The 22,783-nt window shown below is 44.5% G+C and overlaps 1 protein-coding gene across 2 annotated transcripts in view; it reads right to left on the bottom strand.

The window, feature by feature from the left end:
• The window catches only part of FRMD4A (FERM domain containing 4A), a 190,244-nt gene that overhangs the window by 86,799 nt on the left and 80,662 nt on the right, over positions 1–22,783 (bottom strand). For both annotated transcript variants that reach the window (XM_062491677.1, XM_062491676.1), the window contains exon 3: positions 3,692–3,786. In XM_062491677.1, coding sequence (XP_062347661.1) covers positions 3,692–3,786 — 95 coding nt within the window. The remainder of the gene's footprint in view (positions 1–3,691; positions 3,787–22,783) is intronic.

Raw genomic sequence — 22,783 nt, 5'->3', positions numbered from 1 at the left:
TTTGCTCTGGAATCTGTCTTCCTGTTGTCAGCAGAACTATTCATGGAGCACAATCCCATGTAAAAACAGGCAAAAGTATGGGCATATAACCCTAGGCATGTAGTAATCCTGACAGTTTTCATGGACCAATTCAGGCAGCTTGCACTGGGATCCCATTCATACATGCCCATGTCTAGCTGGATTTCCTTCATGGTTCAATTAGGGACACAAAGTAGCTTTTGTTTCATTATCACTATCAATTTGTTCATTCAGATATTTCTATCAGTGTATTCAGAAAAAATGGTGCAAAGAGTTTTGGGAGACCTATGGGGAGGTCAAATACTGGAAGTCAGATAATTTTTCTCTGTTGGTTGTACTCATGTTAGCAGTTAAACTGGTATGTCAATAACAACCACATAATCACTTTTAGGAGAAACAACCTGGGTCCATTTAGGATATAGACTGAGTATGGATTTTGGTGCCCAGGGTCCATTTTGTTGATTGTGTGCAGTAGTTCTGTTTTCTTTTATAAGTAAAGAGTGGCACATCAATGAGTACTTTGCCTCCAGGTGGTTCTGTTTATACAGTTTCACTGCTTAGTGTCCAGTTTTCTGAAAAGTGGATCCACATTGATTTGTGTTATAGAGGTATTTGGACCGATAAACCAACACACACCCTTTCAGTGTCAGATTCATTCTGAATTTAACAGACATCAAGAAAGACCAATTCACATAATAGAAACCATATAAACTATTTCTATTTCCATCAATTGCAACAGAAACAAAAAAACCTTTAAATTCACTGATTTTCTCAATTACTTGTGAAGGGGCTGAGAAGCTCATGGGGCCATAAGAGTTTGACTACACAAATTTTGCAACAGTGTACTTGGTGATAAAGGAACTGGTCTAGTGCCAGAGTAGGACGTTATTCTGAGAGCTGCATGCTCCATTGGACCAGCTGTTCAGCCAGAATGGGGGACACCTGCTCCCTCACTCTGGCTCTGCCACATGGGCGGAGGGCGGAAATAGGCTTCCCCCCAGCTCCCAGGGATGGGAAGGTATTTATTCCAGGGAAGGGTGCCACCCTGCTCTGTGGGGAGCTGTGGGATGCAAAAGTTAGTAGCTCTCAATGGAGCAGGTTAGTCAGATCTAAGGATAAGTAAGGGATGTGGAAACCCTACCATGGCCCAGATGGTTAGTCTGCAGTGAACAGAAGGTTAATCCTGGCCACTTGCTCTCAGTGAATGGTAGAGGAGGTGATGCAAAGGGAAAGGGTGGTTAATGGAGATTCATGACCAGCTGAACTAAAACCCAAGCTCTTTTCCCATCCCTTTTCACTTTTGATCAAGCAGGATATTGCTCTTCTGGCTTCCTGTGAAGCTTGGCCCCTCATGCTGTACAGGGACACCCTTTTGACCTTTGCTCTCCCGCAGTTAATGGCTCACACTATAAAATGTTCCTATGATCATTAAAATAGAAGGCGTTATTCTCCCCTCCATAATAGTCAGACAATCTAATTTTAGTCACGCTGAATGCAGTAATGACCCTATATTATCACAAGAAACTATTAAGTTGCCAACGCAAAGGTTGTTCCTATTGATTTTCTTCTAAGGTTGTCATGATAGAGCGCAACTAATGAATGGAAATCCCCAGTCCAAATAATTTATAAATAAATTACTCTCATAGAGCTTTTACTCTTAAATAGAAGAATTGATTTAATACTTTAGTGGCTTTTCTTCTTTCTAAACTTGCAATTTAGCCAACCTTTAGACTACATTTATAAACCACGCTTGTTCTGTTTTAGCTGGTTATGAGTCCCATTCAAGTAAAGCACATGAGAACTCAGTGGAGAGTGAAGAGAAAGAAGTCCCTGAGGGCCTGTGTCACAGAATAAAAGGGTTTCTTTTTACATTCCTGGTCTGTATTAGGTAAAGGTCTGGGTTATGTGCCCTGCAAACACACATTAAGAGATTGTGTTACTACTATTCAAAGGAAGGGGATTTTTCAAACTTCCATTTCACATTGTGGGTTAAGATCTCTGGTATAGACAGCCTAGTTTATTTTCTGAAGCTGGCTTGGAACATCTATTTCCAAGACACTGCCCAAGGCCCCACGTATATTCTTTGGCTGTGTTCACTCAAATAAAACACTTGCTGTTTGTGCCAACTCCCTTCAAACTATTTTACACCTGAAGAGGGAATACTTTTGTCAGGGTTATTTTCACAGTACTGAAGAAGCCTCAGTGCAAATGTCAGAGTCACTATGGGATAGCAGAAGGGCTTCAGACCAGCCAGGAATTACTGCTTGTTTCTGGGCTGTACTTCCTTGACTTAGTGAGGGTGCCCCCACATATTTCATGTGGGCTGGCTGAGCATCTCCTAAAAAGCACCTTGCTCCATCTACAGGTCTGAAGGGTGACCAAGTGAGTGGATGCCATCACCCAGCTCTTTGAATCCTGTCTGGACAGTGCACATCCATCTGCATCTGCTATGTAACTTTAAGCTCTGCCTTGCTAACCCAGATCTTTGCTCCAGGTAAACCTGGACGTTCCAGGGGAGACTGGGCTCTCTCTAATTGCTGATAGTGCCTCATTAGTTTACCTTGCACTTCCAGGGGAGCCCTGTGCCTGCCCAGCTAAACTGAGAGCTGGGATTTGCTCAGCTGCTCTCTGGTTACAGTCTGAGATGTGCCTTGTTTCTCACCTGTGCTCTTGGGACTGTTAAGGGAACATTTTCATCTCTTAGTATGCTTTGGCTTCCCTGCATGGCTTTCCTGTGCCTCTCAGGCAGCACCCACTGAGTAGCTTGCTCTCTCCAAGAATAAGCACTGTGGTAGGAGCAATTTCCTACTCCTGCTTTATAAAAGGCAAGTGCCTCCTACTGTTTCTCCTTGGAGGATTAGTCTCATTAATTTATGTTGGGTTGGAGCTCTACAGGACTGAGCTACTCATGTCAGTAAGTTGGGATGGATTCTGGGATCTCATCTGATTTGAGTCCTGCTTCTGCACATGCCTGTTACTGAGCATTCCTCCATGCTTGGAGCTGTGTCCTGAGATGGCCTCAGGCTGTCCAAGGCAGGTGCTTGCCAAAGGAATTGACTTTAGAGAGGTGATTGCTGCCGAGATGAATGTGGATATGTTTGTGCAATTATCCAGCAGCCTCTGATTACCCGATCCTGAATCCAGCAGATAATTTACATTTCTCTGCCACTTCAGCAGGAGAGCGGAACTGGCTCATGACAGCAATACCACTCACTCAGCTGTTCTGGGGACACAATGTTGGCTTGAAAATCTTGGCTTGTAAAAGGATTTAGGTGTGGGAAGCCTCTTCCTGATTAACACACAAAGAAAAAAACCTATTGCAAACCAAGATGGGAAGGTGTCCATATAAGACACAGTCCATATGCCAAGGATGGTGTAACTCCTGAGAGAGAACAGCTGGAAAAATGTAACAGGGTGGTGCAGTAGCACTGAAGGGTCACAGTCTGGGACTAATCATTGCCTTTGGCAGACCTTTAATATTTCTCCAGTGCAAATTTTATTCTTGTAGTTTAATCTGGGGGTAGATATGACCTGTCCTGAAATAAAACCTCAAATTTTGTGGTAATTTGGTCCATGCCTCCCTAGACCTTGGCGTAGGACCTTGATGTACACAGTGTTTCTACACCAAGGTTTTCTGTGACCAAGAGTTGTCTCTTAGGTCTCTAACACTTACGTTTCATCTGTGAATGCAATTCCAAAGTACTCCTTCTCCTTCAGGTTGAAATGAGATGCCACCAAGTCAAGCAGCTCCTTGGCCAAAAGCTTTGGCTGGAAAAAAAAAATGAAAGAAAGTGAGTAATGAGGAGAATTGGATAGAACTGCACTGTGCTTGAGGAGGAAAACACTATCCTTGAAAGTACTCCACAGCTGTTGCTTTTATGTTCCCTCTGGTGTTCAAGCTAAATCGGCAAGGAACATTAGCTCCTTGAAATGAGCAGTAGTTTCCCTCCTAGGTAAATATTAAAAACTTGGCAATTCTGACCTATTTAGCACTTAATGTCTCTGCAGACAGATGATCTGCTGCCTGCCAGTGCTCAGATCTACCAGGACCAGCCCACTCTTCTGATAATTTTAGTTGTTAAAGCTTTTTATCAAGGGCCTTTGCAAACACAATTCAGACATCCACTCTCTCACACACAGCATAGATACATGCTCATAACACTAAGAAAATGCATAGTGCCAAAAGATAGGATGTGATGGGACCAAATAAGAAGTAAATAGCAGAACAAAATAGTTTCCCATTCACTATTGCTTGTCATATATAGATAAGGATACATCCTCAAATTTAGGCACTTGGAAGGAAAGACAGGAAAGCAGCACACACTTTCAAAATCCTCTTTGTAAGACAATAAAATCCAAGCTCAGAGAAACAGAGGATGGTTCATTACTACCTTTTCTGCAAAACCTTATTTGTCTTTTAACTCTAAGATGTTCTTCTGCCTCCTGGTTGAATTATCATCTGCTCTGCTCGGCTCCAGTTTTTCCAACCAGATTTCTGTAGCCTTGGCAATAGCACAGCTCTCGTCCTGACTGTCACTTGTAGGAAACAGGGGTACAAAGGATCCAGGTAACTGCAGTCTTGTAATATCCCAGATCCCAGAGCTGCAATTTTTACTGCAGCATGGGCAAAACTGGGGTCAGAGATCCCAACAATGTTCCCTGGTGACAGCTTATAAGGATTTGGTCTATAAATCTCCGTGCTGCAAACCTCAGTGAAAATAAAACTGTCTGCAGGCTTGACTGCCCCAACGAATCTGGCAAGCAGCTGAGTCAGTTACCCCAGACGTGAACCTGTTGTTAAATGGAGGTGAAATGATGATACTTTGTAGAAAACGTGTGGCAAACCCTGCTGTCATAATCATCTACTCTATCCTGTGAACTCAAACACAGCTATAGTAGAAAAAAACCCTTCTTGTACCTAACTTCCAAACAGATTCGTAAGACTCAGACTCTCTGAAAATGTCCCTAAACCCAGCACTATCACAGCATCTGACACAGCTGGGACAAACGTACTCCTCTATATGTTTTCCAGGCATTTATATGAGCATTACAGAGTCTTCTCCCCACCCTAGTGGGGACATCCAATACATGGGGGGTTTCTAGGTCATGTCGGCAAAGAAAGAAGCAATAACAGCTGTGCCTAAATGCAGCCCTGGCTTAAGGCAGCCTCAGAATGAATATGAGAGAAGTTGCTGTAAGGAGGAACAGCCGGGCAGATAACAGACAGGTAGGATGCAACCAGCTTCATTTTAATTCCCAAGTCAGACTTCTCAGGCACAACCACTGGAGGCTCTGCTATGACAACACTGGTCACTACATTGACCTTTACTCCTGAACAAGCTCCCAAATGGTGCTTAGGGATGAGTGGACCAGGCATGGGATCATGGTCAGGTCCCCTGTCCCCTTGTGCCTCATCAAAGACCCAAGCAAAGAGCATGCCAGCTACACCAGTCTCACTGGGGGCTCCTCAGTTACTTCCCTTCTGGCATTGTGCTGGGTGGGAAGACATTTGCAGCCTCCCTGTCCCTGTAAGATGAACCTCTTTTTGTCAGAGCATTTTAAGAACAAGCTACAGTTTGACTTATGATATACTCAAGTATTGTGATGAAAAGGATAGCAAGACTGACAGCTGAATTTAGAGATACACAGGCTCAGTTCAGGTAGTTACTGGGTGAATTGGGTGAGTTTTCAGCTTAACAACAGACAAGCACAAATTTTAAAGAAAGAGAGGAAGAGGGGCTTGTTTCCTGATGTCAATGTACAGTTTGAAGACTTGCTTTTCCCCTGCCCTTGCCCAAGGGTCCCTGCTCCTTTCTATTCCGGTTGGGCCAAGTTCTCCCTGCACCAGAAAGGGATTTCTTCCCAGCTCAGAGTTACCAGAAGAAGAGGGGTGGGAATGCATGGCAGGACTGACTTCTCCATGGCCAAGGCCATGATGGGGACAGTTGGTGGAGGTGAATCCAAACATTCCCATGGTAAAGTGTGTTGCAGGCTGGGAGCTGCATGGTTGTCACTGCCTGGTACCCAGTGCTCTGCATGACTCAGTTATTTGATAAACGAGCATTGTGCTGCCAAGCAAGGGAGTGAGCCATCAGTCAGCCTGGTTGGGTGTCCCACCTGAGAGGGCAGGGGTGGGAAAGAGTGGTGAAGCATCATGCCTCAAACCCTGCAGAGTTTTCTGAAGCCTGGGTTAAGCACATGGAAGTTAAAGGTTGAACTTTTGCAAGAAAGCAGGACAAACCAATAAACAGTTGATGTATAAGAGGCTGCCTGTGGACATGGGGAAGGTATGGGTCCCTCTGCTTCAGTCACACAACACTGCCACAAGGGACACTGGACAAGGGAGAAAGTCCCTTCTGCTGTTCACATCATGGACAAGTGATGCTCAGTTTCCCTTGCCCCATGCACTGCTGCATCCACCCCCAGCTATCAAATGACAGCACCCAAAAAACACCTGCCTTCAGCCACCCTGCCCAGGATGGGTAAATGCAACATGCTGCTTCCTTATTTCTGCTGAGTGACACTGGGCTGAAAAAGCCAAGGAGAGGTGGTCAGCATAGTGTGACAGTGTTCCCATGTCTACTGCCCAGAAGCAGATGCTCCTCTCCCAGCACAGCCCCCTGAGGCTCAGCAGGGATATGATTTCCAGTACTATTGCAGTGGGGCCACCTCCATAGCCTGTGGTAGCAGATAAGGCAGGATAAACCTTTGCCTTGCAAGATAAGGGAAAAGAACAATAGATGCAGACCCAGCACTGGAGTGGTGCCAGGTTTAGTTTCTGGGCCAGAGTCCCTGAAAAGGCTTATGGCAGTGAAGTTAAGCCCTACTAGTTCCCTCCAAGATTACTTTCCGCTCTCCCTTTAAGCTCTGCAAGGTTATTGTCCTTTCCAGTGGAATGACTCAGGTGTCCTCCCAACACAGACAGGCAACCTGAGTGTTTGGAGGGGAGGGGAGGAAGGTGTCTTCTCCAGGTAGTAAAGAATCCTTGAGAAAAACCTGCACAGCAGGATGAGGCAGGAAAAGCTTGCCAGGCAGAAGCTGAGCTGCAGCCTGTCCCCCTGTCCCAGGAGAGACCCACACACTCGATGTTAGTGGTAAATCTTCTTGCCATTCACAATGGGAACAGCTGAGCAATGACCTCCTTTCATGTGAGCTGTGCAGACAAAGAGCTCATTAGCAATGCCTGTGGCAAGTTGTTTTAATTCATTATTAATTTCTGGACTTCATTTTCCAGAGAGAAAATTTTTCATTAATAAAACTTCCATCACAGACACATTGAAGGAGATGGGCACTGGTCTCTGAGAGCAGAGAAATCAATAGAAAGTGGGCCTGGGACCTTCTGGATTCAATACAATTGAATGGTCAGCAAGATGCACCTTGTGCATCCCACAGAAATAAATCAGGGTAACAGGTGGCATTCTGAGTAGAAACTGAACCTTGTTCTCAATGACGTAGAGCTACAGAGCTGAACTGTGTTTCCCTGTGAGCTGCCCAAGCAGGTGTGGAGACCCCTCTACATCTGCAGCTCCTCATCCCTTTCCTACCTACACCTTCCTGGCATCCTCCATGTAACATGTATCACAAAAAGCAGCCTGAGGCTGTCATAGCTGCAGCTGGCTGACCTGGACTTGCGATGGCGAACACCAGGAGAAATCCTTTGTCTGCACCAGCGAGGGCTGAACATGCTTTCCTCTTGGGCTAGGTTATTGGAGCAGCATTATACAGCCAGGGAATCTCCTGCTGCTCCTCCTGCTACAGGACCCTCTTTGCAGAAAGGCATGTAAAGAACAGTGTTCTGTAAATCAATTGCTATTGTTACTAGAGAAATCAGCAGAGACCTAGTCGTGATCCCAGCACACTGGAGCTGTGGCCCTGGGGAAGAAAAGTCTGCTCCTGGTAAGTGCTTACTCCTGCCAGGAGGAAAGGCTGAGGAACTCACACTCCTGTGCATCCGAGTCTCTGGCACAGACACTGCCCATTTACTAGCCAAACCCTGTCCCTGAGGTTTCTCTTCGTGGCAGTAACCTGAGTGCTTTCCTGGCTTTGTATTCCCCACTTGTACTCCCCAAATCCTATTCCAGCCTGGAAAAAGCAACATTGTTCAGCCTGGACTTCCTGGACTTGCAAACATGACATTTTCTACAAAACTTAATATGTCAGGATCCACCTGCCAGGTATGATGGCACTTAACCTTGTCCAGGAGATTCCTGATTCTCTGCAGAGCAGACAACTCTGCTGTGAAGTCAAGTCTGACTTCAGAGCCCCCTGAGGTTTCTTCTTCCCCTCTTGGAGAGGTAAGGGAGCAGAGATGGACTCATTAGGGGCCTTATTAGTAGAATAATACTAATTATAGCCAAAATATACTAAAAAATACCCAGACATCCTTCCCTGCTCCCTAGGCCATGCCAGAGAGGTTTGTCTGAAATGGTAACTCCATGCATTCACAAGACCTCAGCAGGGAGGAGCACAGTGAACACATGGCTGGGACTCTGCAACCCTGCAGGCTTGAAGCAGTGAACTCATTCCCTCCTTGCCCTCCAAAACAGATGAAGTTTGTTCAAATAATGACTTAGAGGAAAGGGAGAGTTTTATTAGTGGTGTCAGGAGGTGGCAGGGAAAGGGCTGAGCCTTAGTAGCAGCTCTGTGACTTGAACTTGCCATGAAGAAAGATGATGAAAGAGTACCAAAGGCAATGCAAGAAGGTCCATATAGGATCACACTTGGCTGAAACTCCAAGGGATGTTTCCCTGCAATTCCCCATTGCTTAATGAGCCCACTCCACACCCTAACTACAGGAACAGCCTGTGCTAGCAAAAACTACATCAAGAAAATTTCAGGGCACGCCATGTCCAAGCTCTGTCTGTATCTCCTTTCCTCTATTCAAAGGAGCACTCAGCACTGGCAAATTAACCACAGGGGATGTGTCTCTCTTCCATGCACTCCAGTTATCTCTGCACAGAGGCACTCTACAGGTGTCTCTTCCCAATTAGACATGATGGCAACTTCTCTGAACAACAGCAGAGCATAGAGAGCACTGAAGGCAAGTAGGGAGAGAAAGGACAAGCCTGAGAGCTCCTTGGAAAAGGGAAGCTGCATGAGGAATGATGATTCAAACTGATTCAGTCTAAATCCCAGAGTTTTATGTATTTGATGTATTTATTGGATGAGTTCATATTAGCATGAGCTCATTAATATGGGCTGCTATACCCACTGGGAGAGCAGGCTGGGGTCTGCTCATGGGACACCTCCCCAGTGCTGAAAAGAGGAAAAGGAGGATGTGAGATAAAGAGCATGTGTTAGCCACAGGATGGGAGGAGGAAGAAGAGGCCTTTGTGGGGGGGGAAGAATCTCTTAAAGACTGGGAGAACCTAGACACCAAGCTGTAGGGAAGGGATGCCATCCAAAGGGACCTGTACAAGCTTGAGAAGTGGGTCCATGGGAACCTCATGAGGTTCAACAGGGTCAAGTGCAACACACAGGGTCAGGGAAAACCCTGGTTTCTGGTATTCCTCAGAGACAGGCTCCCAGAATGAGGATATTGAAAGCAGCTCTGTGGAGAAGGACATGAGGGACTGGTAGATGAAAAGCTGGGGACGATTCAGCACTCTCAGCTCAGAAAGCCAAACGTGTCCTGTCCTGCAGCACAAGAAGCACGGCCAGCAGGTCGAGGGAGTCGATTTTCCCCCTCTACTCTGCTCCGGCGAGATCCCACCTAGAGTGCTGCATCCAGCTTTGAAGCCCTGAGTGCAGCAAAGACATGGACCTGTTGGAGTTGGTCCAGAGGAGGGTCACGAAGACAGCCAGAGGGATTCTCGGTCTGACAGAGACAGAATGGGCTGTTTCTGCTAGTCATCATGGAAAATACAGCAGAAACACAAGCATCCCAGCATTAAATATTCAATATAATTAAAAGACAATGTTACTGGGATTTGAGCGGAGTGAGGAACTCTGAAATCATGTGTTCCCCCAGTGGAAAGACAGACTGCCCACTTTTGGCAGAGAAGCATGTTTCTCTATGACAGCTTCCCATTAAGCTTAGAAATGAGTGAGTTATAGAGAAAGATTATCTGTCCACAGTCCAACGATGCCATGAATAAAAAACAGATGACATGGTATTAGCAGCTGCTGGTATGTCCCTAGAAACTCAGGCACACACAAAGTATATGTCATTGTTTTATTAACTGTCAAACAAGCCTATCTGTTCCCCCTCCCCCATGTCATAGCTTCTCCCTAATTCTCTGCAGCAGGTTTCTGGGTAATGTAGAGTTTCAACATATGGACAGACACATGCCACCCAAATCCATGCAGCATAGATAGATACATGTTGAGCTGTGGGAACCAGTTACCTGACTCACACCAGGAAATGCCTCACTCATTAAGGTTAAAAGCACTGCTAGCATCCACTGTCTCCTTGCTGGAGGGACTTACAGTGCAATATAGCACATGAATGCAGAGATGAGACACTGCTAAGACAAATGCTGCTGTTCTGAAGATTGTCTGCAGGACTGGTCCTCAGCACTGATTTTGTGCTATAACCCAGCTGTGGCCAAGCACAGCCTCCAGGACTCAAACCATTGGTATTTTGCTGTGAGCAGGTTTGGTTTCTGCAGGATGGACTGTGAAGTGTGTTTAATTCAAACCAGCCTCTCAAGTCCTGTTGATTTGGTCACGTTTTGCTCAACATTCAAAGGCTGAATGTTTGAAAAACATATTTTTGGTGGCTTGAATTGCAATGTAGGCTGGGGAATGCGTGCAGTGTTGCCAGTCCATCAGCAGGAGAGGTGAGGTGGAAAAGTTTGCATGAATGCAGAGCAATTCCTCCCATGGCTGTGCCCAGCGCAGTCCTACCAGGCAGGGAACAGTGCTTCTTCATCTTCTTCTTCTTTGGTCTGCTTGAGCCTTGGGCAGTGTAATCAGGAGGAAATGAAAGTGCCAAACATTGCTTCAGACACAGTTCTTCCCCTCCACTGACTATTAGTATTTGCTAATGAAGCAAACTCCAGGTCCTCCCCATGAATCAGACCATCTGCTAAAACCACAACCCTATCATCCAACACCCCGGAGATAAGGGCAATAAAGAAGCCCATATAGTTCCCTGTGTGTTCTGACTCTGTTCTTTAGGGCACTGATACTCACTGGCCAGCAGCCTTATCTGCTGAAAGCCAGCAAATGCTCCACACTCACCATGTGCATTAAGCAGTGCATTGCCCCATGATAGCTTTGGACTGTAATTCCTTCCATCCCATGCTTCCTCCTATAGGGAGCACGGAATTCTTTCACCCAGGGACCACTGAAGTCTCCCTCTCTTGCAATTCTCCTCTTGTCAAAATGGGTCTGCCAACAGCATTGTCATCCTCTTGTTTAATCCACTTCACGCATTTCCAAGAAAAGAAAAATCCGAAGTCACTCCATACAATGTTGTGTAAATACCCAGTAACGGCCCTCTTGGTCATTGTGTCATCTGAATGCAGAGTAATAACATTGTACAAAACTGCTCAGGCTAAAGGCTTGGGGCTTTAGGGGCTGCAATTCCCCTTATGGAATAGATCCTCTATTCCTCAACTCCACGTTATTATGGAGTGCACATAATCAAAGCAGATGTAGTTGGGTGAAAAATTATTCAGTGAAATGCAAAAATGCCTGGAGTGGCAGCGCCTTATTTTTTATCACGGAAGAGCTGAACTCTGTCAGTGTTGGAGACTGGCAGCAGGAGCATTGCTCGTGCTGGCACATGCTGGCAAAGGCAGCACCTCCTTCCCAGAGTCAGTGGTTGGCTCTAAAAATCTCTTTTCTTCATTAACATAAGCAAATGAGACAACATGCCTCTAGCAGCTGCCTCAGGAATATGGAGGGTGGTGACAGAGTGCCACTGACGTTTTTTCTTGGAAAATCAACACCCGCAAGCTGTGGGAATTAAGATTTATTAGGGTCAGAGAGAAATAGACAAAAAAAATCCCAAGTTTTCTAAAAAAATCTGTTTGGTAAAAGGATTAGAAACAACCTACTGACAAGTTGCCTCAGAAATATTCACAGCTAGCTGCATTTCTGGGTTCACCTGATACCTGACACTTCATATCTTAAGTCAGAAGGCATTGCTGATACTCTCTAATTCCCCTACATATTAGCAATGGGAATCTGCTTAAATAATTTTGCAGTCACAGAAAGCAAAAAGCATGAGCTGGCCAAGTCTGCATGGCAAATTCATGTCAAAACCAAAATGAGAAGCAGTTGGTGGGATGAAAAAGACACTTCTGGGTCTCTAGCATCCCTCCTCCCATTGTTGTCTGTTGCAGAGGCAGCTGCACTCTTCCCCCATTCAGAAGGGGTCTGTGTCAATGCCCAGTGACCCCATTCTTCTCTGCTGCCATCTGTATCATCCCACCCCTCCAGCAGAGTTTTCAGGTGACTGCATCCAAAGAGGCCAGCCAGCTGCAACTGGTACTGGGACAGGAGATCTGCTCCGTGCTCAGATCTTTCTCTCATCCACGACAAAAGCCTCAGCATTTCCTTTTTCCTTCCCTCAGCCCTCTGCCCACTCCGTCCCTTCTCTGTCTCCACTGGGAACAGCTAATGTCCCCACATACATTAAAGAAAGAGCCTGGCTGATGTGCCGAGGATGGCGGAAGGAAAACCCCAGGTTTGGGGCTGGCTCTGGTTCTGATCACATATTTTTTGTCCCCAGACCTGAAGCACAAGGAGATTTGGTGCCTTAGTGCACTACATGCCACATGAGGATCTGCTCTGTCTCCCGCAGGGCTGGGGAGAGGGAAAGGATTCTTTTAAAGTATTAAACCATTCAAAGAATGCATCCTTCGAATGCCTGGCATTCAAACTCATGTCTTGGTCTGCCCTGACTACATGGGATGCCAGCAGGAGCACCACACTGTAAAGTACTTCCTTCTGGGATCCTCCAAGAGTCTGCATCTCTGAGCTGTGCAGTCTGGATGTGAAGGCTAGATGAACATTCTGGTCATGGAGCATCTGTGCCAGGACCTGTGTCCCCCAGTGTACCTCCTGTATGCCAGAACACTAACCTGTTCATGCACAAGCACTCCTTTCTTTGCAGGATTTCCAGAGGAAAGTGGTCAAAATCCTCACATATCCCCCTGGAATATCTTTCTGAGTGTAAGAAAGATCATGCAGGGTAACCTCATGTGAAGACTCAAGCCACCCTCGATTCCTTTCCAACTGAACTGTGGCCAGGAGCATGAACTGAGTGAGAAAACCTGGCCAACCACAGAAGCAAAACTGGATTGGAAGGGAAAGCAGAAATTTTTTTTGGAGGGATTTGATAAAAAGTGTGGAATTCCTTATGCTGACTGACGCAAAAATGGCTTTTGTAGCACTGACAAAGTCACGGCCAGCTCATCTAATCAGCCATGAAAACATCACTGAAGCAAGTTTGAAAGTTGCCCCAAGTCAATTTGCACATGCAACTTTTCTTACTCTTTATTTAAACTTTCTAGATTTATTTTTGGATTATTGGAAGGAACAGATCCTCCCTCTATTATCTTTTTTTTGGGTTTCTCTGCAATCCTAACACAACATCAAATTTGGTTTGACCTTTACAAGAAACTCCTGAAGACAAGCTTGGCTGGCTGCATGCTTTGCTGTGTGCTTATTCCAGCAAATATTGTGTTTTCAGGAGGCTACTCTTAACTCCATGAAAAATTTTATAGTATCATCAGGAGCTGCATGCTATAGTTTTAAAGAAAATGCATCCCAAATTTGACAGTTCTGACTGTCTAAATTTTAGGGAATTTACAGCAAACTTATGAGGCACTAACTCAGAAGGACTGGTGCAAAAAAAGGTACTCACATATGTAGACCCAAACAAGCAACTTTCAAGCAAATTCAGTTCCTTTAGAGCAGAAGAAAAGCCATTCCCATCTATGATGATCAGATTCATTAGCCCTTTAAATCATCCTCAGTGACTTGAACCTATTAGTGATCTATTTGGTAGCTTCCCATATCCTCATGCATGAAGCATCTATGAGATTTGTATGTATAAATGAGAAAAATATGGATGATAGATCAGCAGAGCAGAAGAAAAATACCCACACACAGGAGGACTTGGCACTGGCTTACGACCATCAGTTTCATATAAGCAGTGGAGTGAAGCCTCTGTGCTTTAAAGTAAACCATGACTTTCAAGGTCACGATGGTTTCAGCTTCTCCTACTTCCCCTGATCTCCAGGTCACTGGGACTGGGTGTATTTGGCATTTGGAGGTCCATGGCTTAGCAGCACTGGCTATATCAGCATTGGTTAAGAGAAGAAGGCCATAGCAAATCATGCTCCCATAGCCTCAAAGAAGTCTGGGTAACCAGGCAACTCTTTCTTCTTTCCCCCATTTTCGCAAAGAGTCAGGAAAGTCTAATTTTTCAACAAAAAGGCATTTAACCTGGGGAAGATGCCCCTCAACAGAGATGGATTTCATTGTCATTATCTGTCATCAACTTAAGCAAGCAATGATATTACTGAGGATAAACATATCTCATGGTTTTATCACGGAACTGGGGGCTCAGATTTTTCACCTTCCTTTGCACGTAACATGCAGCAGTGATGGATACAGAGGCCAGATTAGATGGAGCTTTCCAACTGGAGGTTGGTGCTAAATTAATACAAATTGAAGCAGCTGAAGATGAGAATTGCACATGCTGGGGAGTTAAGAGGGTTTGTGTGCAGGGCTTTGGTTCAAACCCTTGTCTTAATGCAAAGAAAAAAAGACACAGATATGGCAGTCTGTGCTGCACTCTGGATTGGAAGTGAGGTGGCCTAATTTAAGAAAGTATGTGACAAATTTATTCAGATAATCAGTATTGTAAATGTTTGGCTTGAAGTATTTTGAGTCTTCATGAGTACTTGCCTTTCAGTTTCTGGAGATGTGTATAATTTTGAATCAGAGTAGTCAACTGCTGCAAGAAAGTCAATTGTGTTTTAAATCATCTGACTGTATCACATGTGGCAAATCAAAGTTTGAACATGAAGCGAGCTTCAGAGCCAGCTTTCTGGGCAGGAATCCATTTCACACTCAGCTGACAATGGGGCTTGATAAGCACTCGACTGGTGTGAATAACCAGCTGCCTTCTATATATATTTCGATTTGGTAGTGTCTGTTAAAGTTTTATATCACTGAGAGATTGTTGGTATTCTTTTAAAGCATTAAACCTACCTTGACAAGGTCGACAACAATTTCTACAGAGGTCAGCATTTTTATTTTGAAATATTTGATCATAATTCTATCAAACATTAAAGAAAGAGTTTGGCTAGGGCACATAATGAAATTGGACAGCTCACACAATCCATTTATCTTTTCGACTGTAAACCTCTGAAGCGCTCTAGTTCATCCAGTTTCAAATCAACTGTAGAAATGTCCATCTCCCTTCATGCAGTCTACAGAAATTGGTGCTTGGAAATGCTCTTGATCTGTTATTGCTGATGTGGAAAAGGAAGAATAATTTCCCAAGACATACTAGCTTAGCTGCATTCTTATGTTCTGTTTGCTTTTTAAAAATCTCTCCTGAATAAAGATGTTTATTTCCATCCTCACTCAAAGTCACTTCTTCATGGCTGAAAATATTCAATAAGCCAAGTGAATGCTTATTTTTGTAGCACATTTTCTAAACACATTAAAATCATTTGTTTAGAAAACTCTCTGTTAGCCAACCTAACGTTAATAAAAGTAAATAAAGTAAATAATAGTACTAGGTCGGACGCATAGGATTAAGTCATCCTGTTCTATTTTATACACCAATTGTGAGTGCAGGGAAATGAAATAAACTTAACAAGAGCTACATTCTCGTATGGTGAGACTGGGGAAGGAGAATGCCTGCAGAATCATAGTGAGCTTTTGTGCATTCATCTTCTCTATCTGTACTCACACTTAGGGATGCAGTCAAAAGAGCTGACTCCACCAATAGATTCTCCATACAGACAGCAGTGTTGGATTTCCCTCCTCTAAGGAACTTGGGAGTTGAAGCGCATTGGTCTTCCTGGATGTACTCATCAGTTTAATTATCTGTGCATATTGCACAGTTGCTATATTAAGAACATAACATAATGTTTTGAAGCTTCTGGCTTAACACACTCAAATGTAAATCACGCTATGAAAATACTGCACATCAGACAGACAGTTCTTCCCCTGGGAAGGTCAGGAGAGAGAGGTTGAACTTCACTTGCCAGATCTTGGTCACATTGTCTGATGGCAAAGCTCAGATGTGATGGGTAGTTAAGAGGTCAGGGCAGGAGAGAAATGGGATAGCTAAGGAAGCTGCTTTAACCTTGAAGTCAAGTGAAAGTGTGATGCATTGTGTAGGTCCAGCTCCCAAGGCAGTGCAGGAAATCAGTACTACCCCACTTACCTCCTCAGGCTTCCTGTGCCTGAGTGTGGTCCCCAAGTTCAGCGGAGTGGTGTCTGGGACTGGCCCCTGACTCTGCTTGGCCATGGGGCAGGGTCTCATACACCTTGTCCTGTAAGACAGAGAGTCCCTCCACTCTGGATGAGCACCCAAGAGGAAACTTTGCTTCTTGAATCAGCAGGAGATGCAAGATATAACCAAGATTAGGTTTGTGATAGAACCATGGTTATTTCAGAGGGAATGGAAAAAAATCAACAACTTTTCATCTGCAGAAGCACAGAAACTCACCCTGCCTTCAGCATCTTTGCAATCTTCTCTAGTGAGTCTGTATGTTCAGAGCCTATATATGAAATCAACTTCAGTGTGTGTCGCTAAAAAGCAAAAGTTTCCATGTCCAGCGTGCCTTGGGACACAGCAAGGAAACTGTCTGGATCCCCTGGTCTGGTCCCCTCTGTCAGTCACAGCAGTCACCACATCCAGCAGTTGCCCATGTCAATAGCAGACAGGGAGGGGACACTGCAAGGAACAGATCAAGGTTCAATGGGGAAATCTTGGGCACACGCAAGTTCTGTCTCCACTTCTAGATGGATTATCCTGGTGCACATCAGGACAGTCAGGAGCCTACATGGGTCTTACCAGGCCCCCCTCTTCACAATTCTGTTCTAATGCCTTGTAGGCAAACCTGAAGGTGAATGGAAAGGGGACAAGGATGCTGGCCTTAATTTCCTGACTAGAGGCTCACCAATGTCACAGTGTAACCCCCATATGTAAAGGAGGAGGCAATAGAGAAAAATTATAATTGGCCACAACTCAGAAGAAAAGAAAGCAAAATAATACTTGCTCACCATAGGAATTACTGGGAGAATAAGAAAGGCTTATTTCCCCTGATATTTGTAAAAAGAAGTGCTGGTAATAAACCAGTTCCATTACAAAGGAGGAGGGTGAAATGAATGACTGGATGAGATAGCAAGTATCTTTTATTAAAACAAAAAATAACCTTTTTTTCTGCAAAGAAAGTATAAAGAAATGAGACAGAGTGGTTAGGAGAGAATTCAGGCAGGGTACAAACTGTTAGTGATAAATAGCTACTAAGAAAATAATTGGAAAATGTAAGTGCATACAAATGTGGGTGATGACCTACGTACTGGGGTGATAGCAGAATTAGCCAACAAATGTAATGAACCACGAAAGGAGAAGATTGGAGGCTATGGAGAATTGAGGAAAGTTTTCTAAGCAGGAGGGGTAGAAAGCAAATAAAGGCAGCCTGGCTTCTGAAAAGGAATGATCCTTGGCCTGTGGATGGGGAAATGTCCAAGTGTGCCATGCAGTGCCATGGTACAGGGAGTTGCTGGGCATAGGCTGAGCTTCCTTGACAATGTCCCGAAAATGTCTTTCCGGGTCTTACCCAGACACATTCTCACTGCAAAGTGAGATGGAAGTGATTAGGCAACTGTATCTGTTCCTGCTTTCATTAAACCTGATGTGGAAGACGGGCAGGAGCAGATCCCACAGTGGCAGCATGGGCAAGGATATCAGGGAGGCTCTTCTCAGTATATTTCATTGAGTCATAAAGTCTTATAAGCTGGGCCAGCCTAAGATCAGTCATGCTTCTGGCACAAGCTGGAAGAACAAACACTCCAGAAAATTATGCTGGAGGTCTTGATGGCCTCTGGCAACTGAAGGCACCTCTGCTGACTGGCCAGCAGTCACACTGCCTGTGTGATAGATGTCTCTCATCTCTCTCTCCCTCCTCAAATCCTACCAGGTAGCTGTGGACCAACCACAAAACTTGCTCTATGGCAAGGAGTAAACGACTTTATAATTTGTAATGCTGAAGGGGTGCAGTTTTGGAAAGATTTGCACTTCATACATGAGGGTGATGAGAATAATCACATTTAATGTGATTTCTGAAAAACTTAGGAAGGTAAATTTGGGCAGGGAAAAGGTTTTGTCATTTTCTGTGATAAAATAGGAGAGATGTTTCACTTGTAGTAGGGAATTCGCTTTGACTTTTCAGAGGGTCAAGAGCCACAGTTCAAAATTCTCTCTTCCTTCACAGACACTTCCACAACTGCGTGGTAGTTTTTATCCCTTGCACTGGGAGCATGCCATGGGCTCAATGGATGTCTGCCTCTGAACATTCAGAGCTTCATTTTTTAAACAGTGGAAGCAGCTTTTCTATTGGTTTTCCTTTCCATACACTTCAAACAGTTGTTGACTAAGTGAGAGCTTTGGAAACTGGGTAGCCATCATCTGAATATATCCCCACAATTTATTTGGACTTTGGTATTAACCAGAACCATTCAGCCAAACTCTGATTTGGCACTGGGAGAAAAAGAAGGTCTCACCCAATCCTTTTTTCCTCATGTGTCTGGCCAACCCTGCAAAAGAACAGGATGGGCTGAATGCAGCTTAGGATATCCTTGCAGCACAGGAAACACCTGAATGGGGTGCTGGTCCCTGTGCCATCAGCTGCTAAGTGGGAGTAATACCCTGAACCATTAAATCACAACATGATGTCCTTTTCCACCAAGGATGTAGCTTCCTACTGAATGGAATTCAGTAGGAAAACTTTTATTTCTACATATTCCTCTACCAGAATTTTTCCTCTGTAAACAGACCTTCAAGAGCAGCTCCTTGGTCAATTCAGTGTCTGGACTTGAGCAGGATTATTGAAGACTATGAGAAAGACCCTATTTATTTAGTAAGACGATGTTGCATTCTACTCGCTGTGGGGATCAGGAAAACATTGGCCTGCCTGCCTGCTCTCCCAGGAAGGTCTGAAGATATGATTGCAGTTTGTCCAAGGAGAAAGATGCTAGAATCTCTTTGAAGAGAAAAGAAACTCAATGGCAAATATATTTCACCCTGCAGTGTCTGAATCCACAGAGGAACTCTTTCTGGTAGGAGAAGCTATAAAAAAGAAAGGAGAAATCCCAGAAAAGGCAAAATTCTCAAATACAGACTTAATCTCACACAGAAAATGGTTATATGAGAGCAAAGAGATATTATATCCTTATAGTGTAAACCACTGCTGCTCAGTGGAGATTCATCCATCAATACCAGAAGAGAAGCTGGCCTATGGCTCTTTGCTGGTTTGCCAGACTTTTATTAAATGCACAAGAATGCCAAGTCTGTAATGTCTAAAAGTGAATTTATTTAACAATGAACTCTTTGAAAAAGGAGTCCCAGATGTGTAATTAATAATGAATCAGTGATGTGAAATCTGATCCAAAGCTTACTGAAGCTGATAGACAGACTCTGACTTCAAGGAGTTCTGGATAAGGCTCCCATTAGGCAAAAAGAAAAAAAAATATGAAAAGCTGAGCCAGCTAGTTGGTTAAAAAAATATTATAGCTTGGATTCTGTGCTAAACAGAGACATACAATAATCTGCACTGCACATAAATCCCTTCTCTGCTGACAGAGGACTCACACATTTCTGTGTCTGAAGCTGAACTTGAAATCTAGGAGATAAAATAAAATAGAAAAAAGCTGTGAGAGAGAGTCCCAAAAGGAAAACCTCCAGCAGTTTGAACCACAGCTCATTTCCTCTTGGCATGGACAGGAGATAAGTGTCAGATATGTGTCATCTGGAGGCAGCAGATGCTGCTGCTCCCTGCGTGCGAGGCCGTGCTTGTCCCCCCGCCTGCTCCAGCCTGAGCAGCCACCTCTGCTCAGCCTCGCCCGGCTCTCCCTCAGCTCCACAGCACGGGGATTATCAGCCTGGAATTCCTGCCAAGCCCAGCAGAGCGTGATGTCCAAAGGGGGATGCAGCTTGTCTTCCATCAGTGCAACTTAATTCAATTTGTCAGGGATGCAGACGGTTTGGGTGAGCCTGATCTGATCACCACCATCCCATCCCAGCACTGGCCAAGTTGTGCACCGTGACATGGGGTTCTGGCAGCCTCTGGTTTTCATTTGCCTTTCAATATGACTGTAATGGGGAGGTGGAGATGTTTGCTGATGAACAATTTCATCGTTCCATATTTTTTAAGGGACACATAAAGTGCACATATTAAGTAATCTCCTTGAGTCAAATATTTTTAAGTACAGCAACACAGCTCATTTTTAAGTAATCAAATAATAATTAAAAATAATCGTCTCCCATTTCTGCTGAAGAACGAATGCATCTACATTGAATTTGCTTCTTTAATAGCAAATTGTAACTCAATCTAAATGTAAATTCCTGGAGAATCTGCTATCTAATTCTCATTATTTCCACTTGCTTAATGCAATTAGAAACATCTGTCACTGATCAACTGTCCACACAGTGAAAACAAATAATAATTCATGCTCTCTGCCTCCATAGTGTTTTTCAGGGAATGGACTGCCTTAGAAGCAGCTGCTAGAGCCCAAGAGCTAGAGCTGTACAAAATGCTTGTGACAAGCTCTGAATCACAGCAATGTGCCTGACCATCAGTGTCCCTGTACCTCAGTGACATTTGCTGAAGAATTTGACAAATTCCCAGAAACATATAAAAGTCACCATCCTGCTTTCTAGAAATATTTGGCTCTGGGGTACCCATTCTCAGGAATAGATGATGTGCTGCCAGGGACAGATCTGACCCCCTTATCCCAAAGCCATGGTAGAGCACGCAGATGCAGCTTTGGTTGCTGAGGGAGCATCAAGAGGCCTGTGTGAGGCACATGAGTGCAGGGAGGAAAGACAATGGAGTTACTGGGGCTTATCCCAGCTGCTGTGTGTATTCCCAATTTATCTAAAACAAGAATCTGGGAAACAGCAGAGTCAGAGGCTGTCAGAACTGGACATCCAATCCCCATGAGGTCAGGGGCATGGATGGTGCGTCCTCCTCTTTAAAGCACATTAGCACATATAAACTCTCTGGTTGCTCAAAAGACAATAAAAATGAAAAGACGAAATTTAGAGAAACTGAACATCATGAAATAGGCTTGTTCATCCCCTGCCCACTAGAGATAGGGATGAAGAAAGAATAAAGGCAGAAAGTGGAAAGGTATTCTAATCAGGCATCTGCTGCTGGAATGTCCTCAAAAGACAGAACAAAATTAATCCAAACTAGTCTTTCTGGTAATCAAGGAATTCCACAAGCCAATGCCACAGCCAAACAACCTTTTTGCCTTCGAGCTGCTGGGCAGCTGGAAGCTCATCTCATGCAATGGTCTGGCTGCTACATGGGGCTGATGCATGGATGCTGGGATAAAAACAACAAACAATAACAACCAAACAACAAACCAATAAACATCAGAAGGACTGGGAAAACATAGCAATGGCCCTGCTCACATCACCATGTGGGTCAGAACAACTCTATGCATTAAGTGGTGATCCTGGCTTCAAAGTGAGGAGGGGAAATGAAGTGAAAATAGCTTGGCTAGTTTGGTGTATTTTATTCTTGAAGAGGGTAGGTGGAAATCTCTTTAGTTCATTCCTTTTCCAGGAGACAAGTGTAACTTAGAGATATTACAAGATCCACTCTGACAAGCTGAAGTCTCTAACACTGTCTGGGCTGCCAAACCAGGAGGGTTGGGATGAGCTGCAAGTTGTTGGCCTGTTCATGATCTCGTCAGGTCACATTTAGTCACCACTGCACCTCCTGCTCCAACCCCCCTGATTCCTCCATCCTCCACTGTAACCACAGGGTTATGCACCCAGCAATGAGCCAGTGGTACCTTTGCAGCTTGGCAGTTTGATCCCAGTGGCCCAAAATGTACCTGTGCCCGTGTGAGGATGAGGGGATGCCTGTACTGCTCAGTCCGTGTTACTCCAGGGGATGAAGAGGATGGTGGCTCCTGAAGACAGATGTGACAGAGACCAGGCTACAGTGTGAGTCTGCTGCCTGCTTGCACAGGAGAGCACAGGAGGCACTTGTTCTAATGGGAATGTTGAAGACTGGCAGTACAGGGGAGGGGAGACTGCTCACCAAAATAGAGATAAGTCACTAAACCAAAATCTGTAGTGTTAATCAATTTTCCCAGAGATAGAAACCTTCCAGAGCTGGCATGTTTTGCTGGCTTTACCTGCAAGCATCTGGTTTGACCAGCTACCAAGATAGCTTCAAAGTCAGAACAGAGACTCAAACTGCTTCCCAAGGCAGATTTAGAGTTGTGCTTCTTCCTCCCCAAAGACGGGCAGTTTCCCAGCAAAGGAAATAACAGGAGAGTTTTCATTCAAACATAATTGCAATGAGCCATGTCTGAGTGCAGAGAGATGGGAAAGTAAAAGATATCCTATCTGTATTAACAACCTCTCATCCAAAAAGATTGCCTCTTTGGGAGAGGTAGGGCCAGGAATGTAAGGGGAGAATGGGTATGTCTTGTTGCTTATGATGAGCTAATGCAGGATTTTTTAAAGTTTGACCCAATTATAAGCCAAGAACCATCTCCTCTGTCCTGAAAATTAGAAAAGCTGATGGTTTTTCTGATGATA

This window comes from Cinclus cinclus, chromosome 4 (genome assembly GCF_963662255.1).
Source record: "Cinclus cinclus chromosome 4, bCinCin1.1, whole genome shotgun sequence".
Classification (NCBI taxonomy): Eukaryota; Metazoa; Chordata; class Aves; order Passeriformes; family Cinclidae; genus Cinclus; species Cinclus cinclus.
Note: the sequence above shows the minus strand (reverse complement) of the source record. Positions and strands in the feature narration are given on the sequence as shown.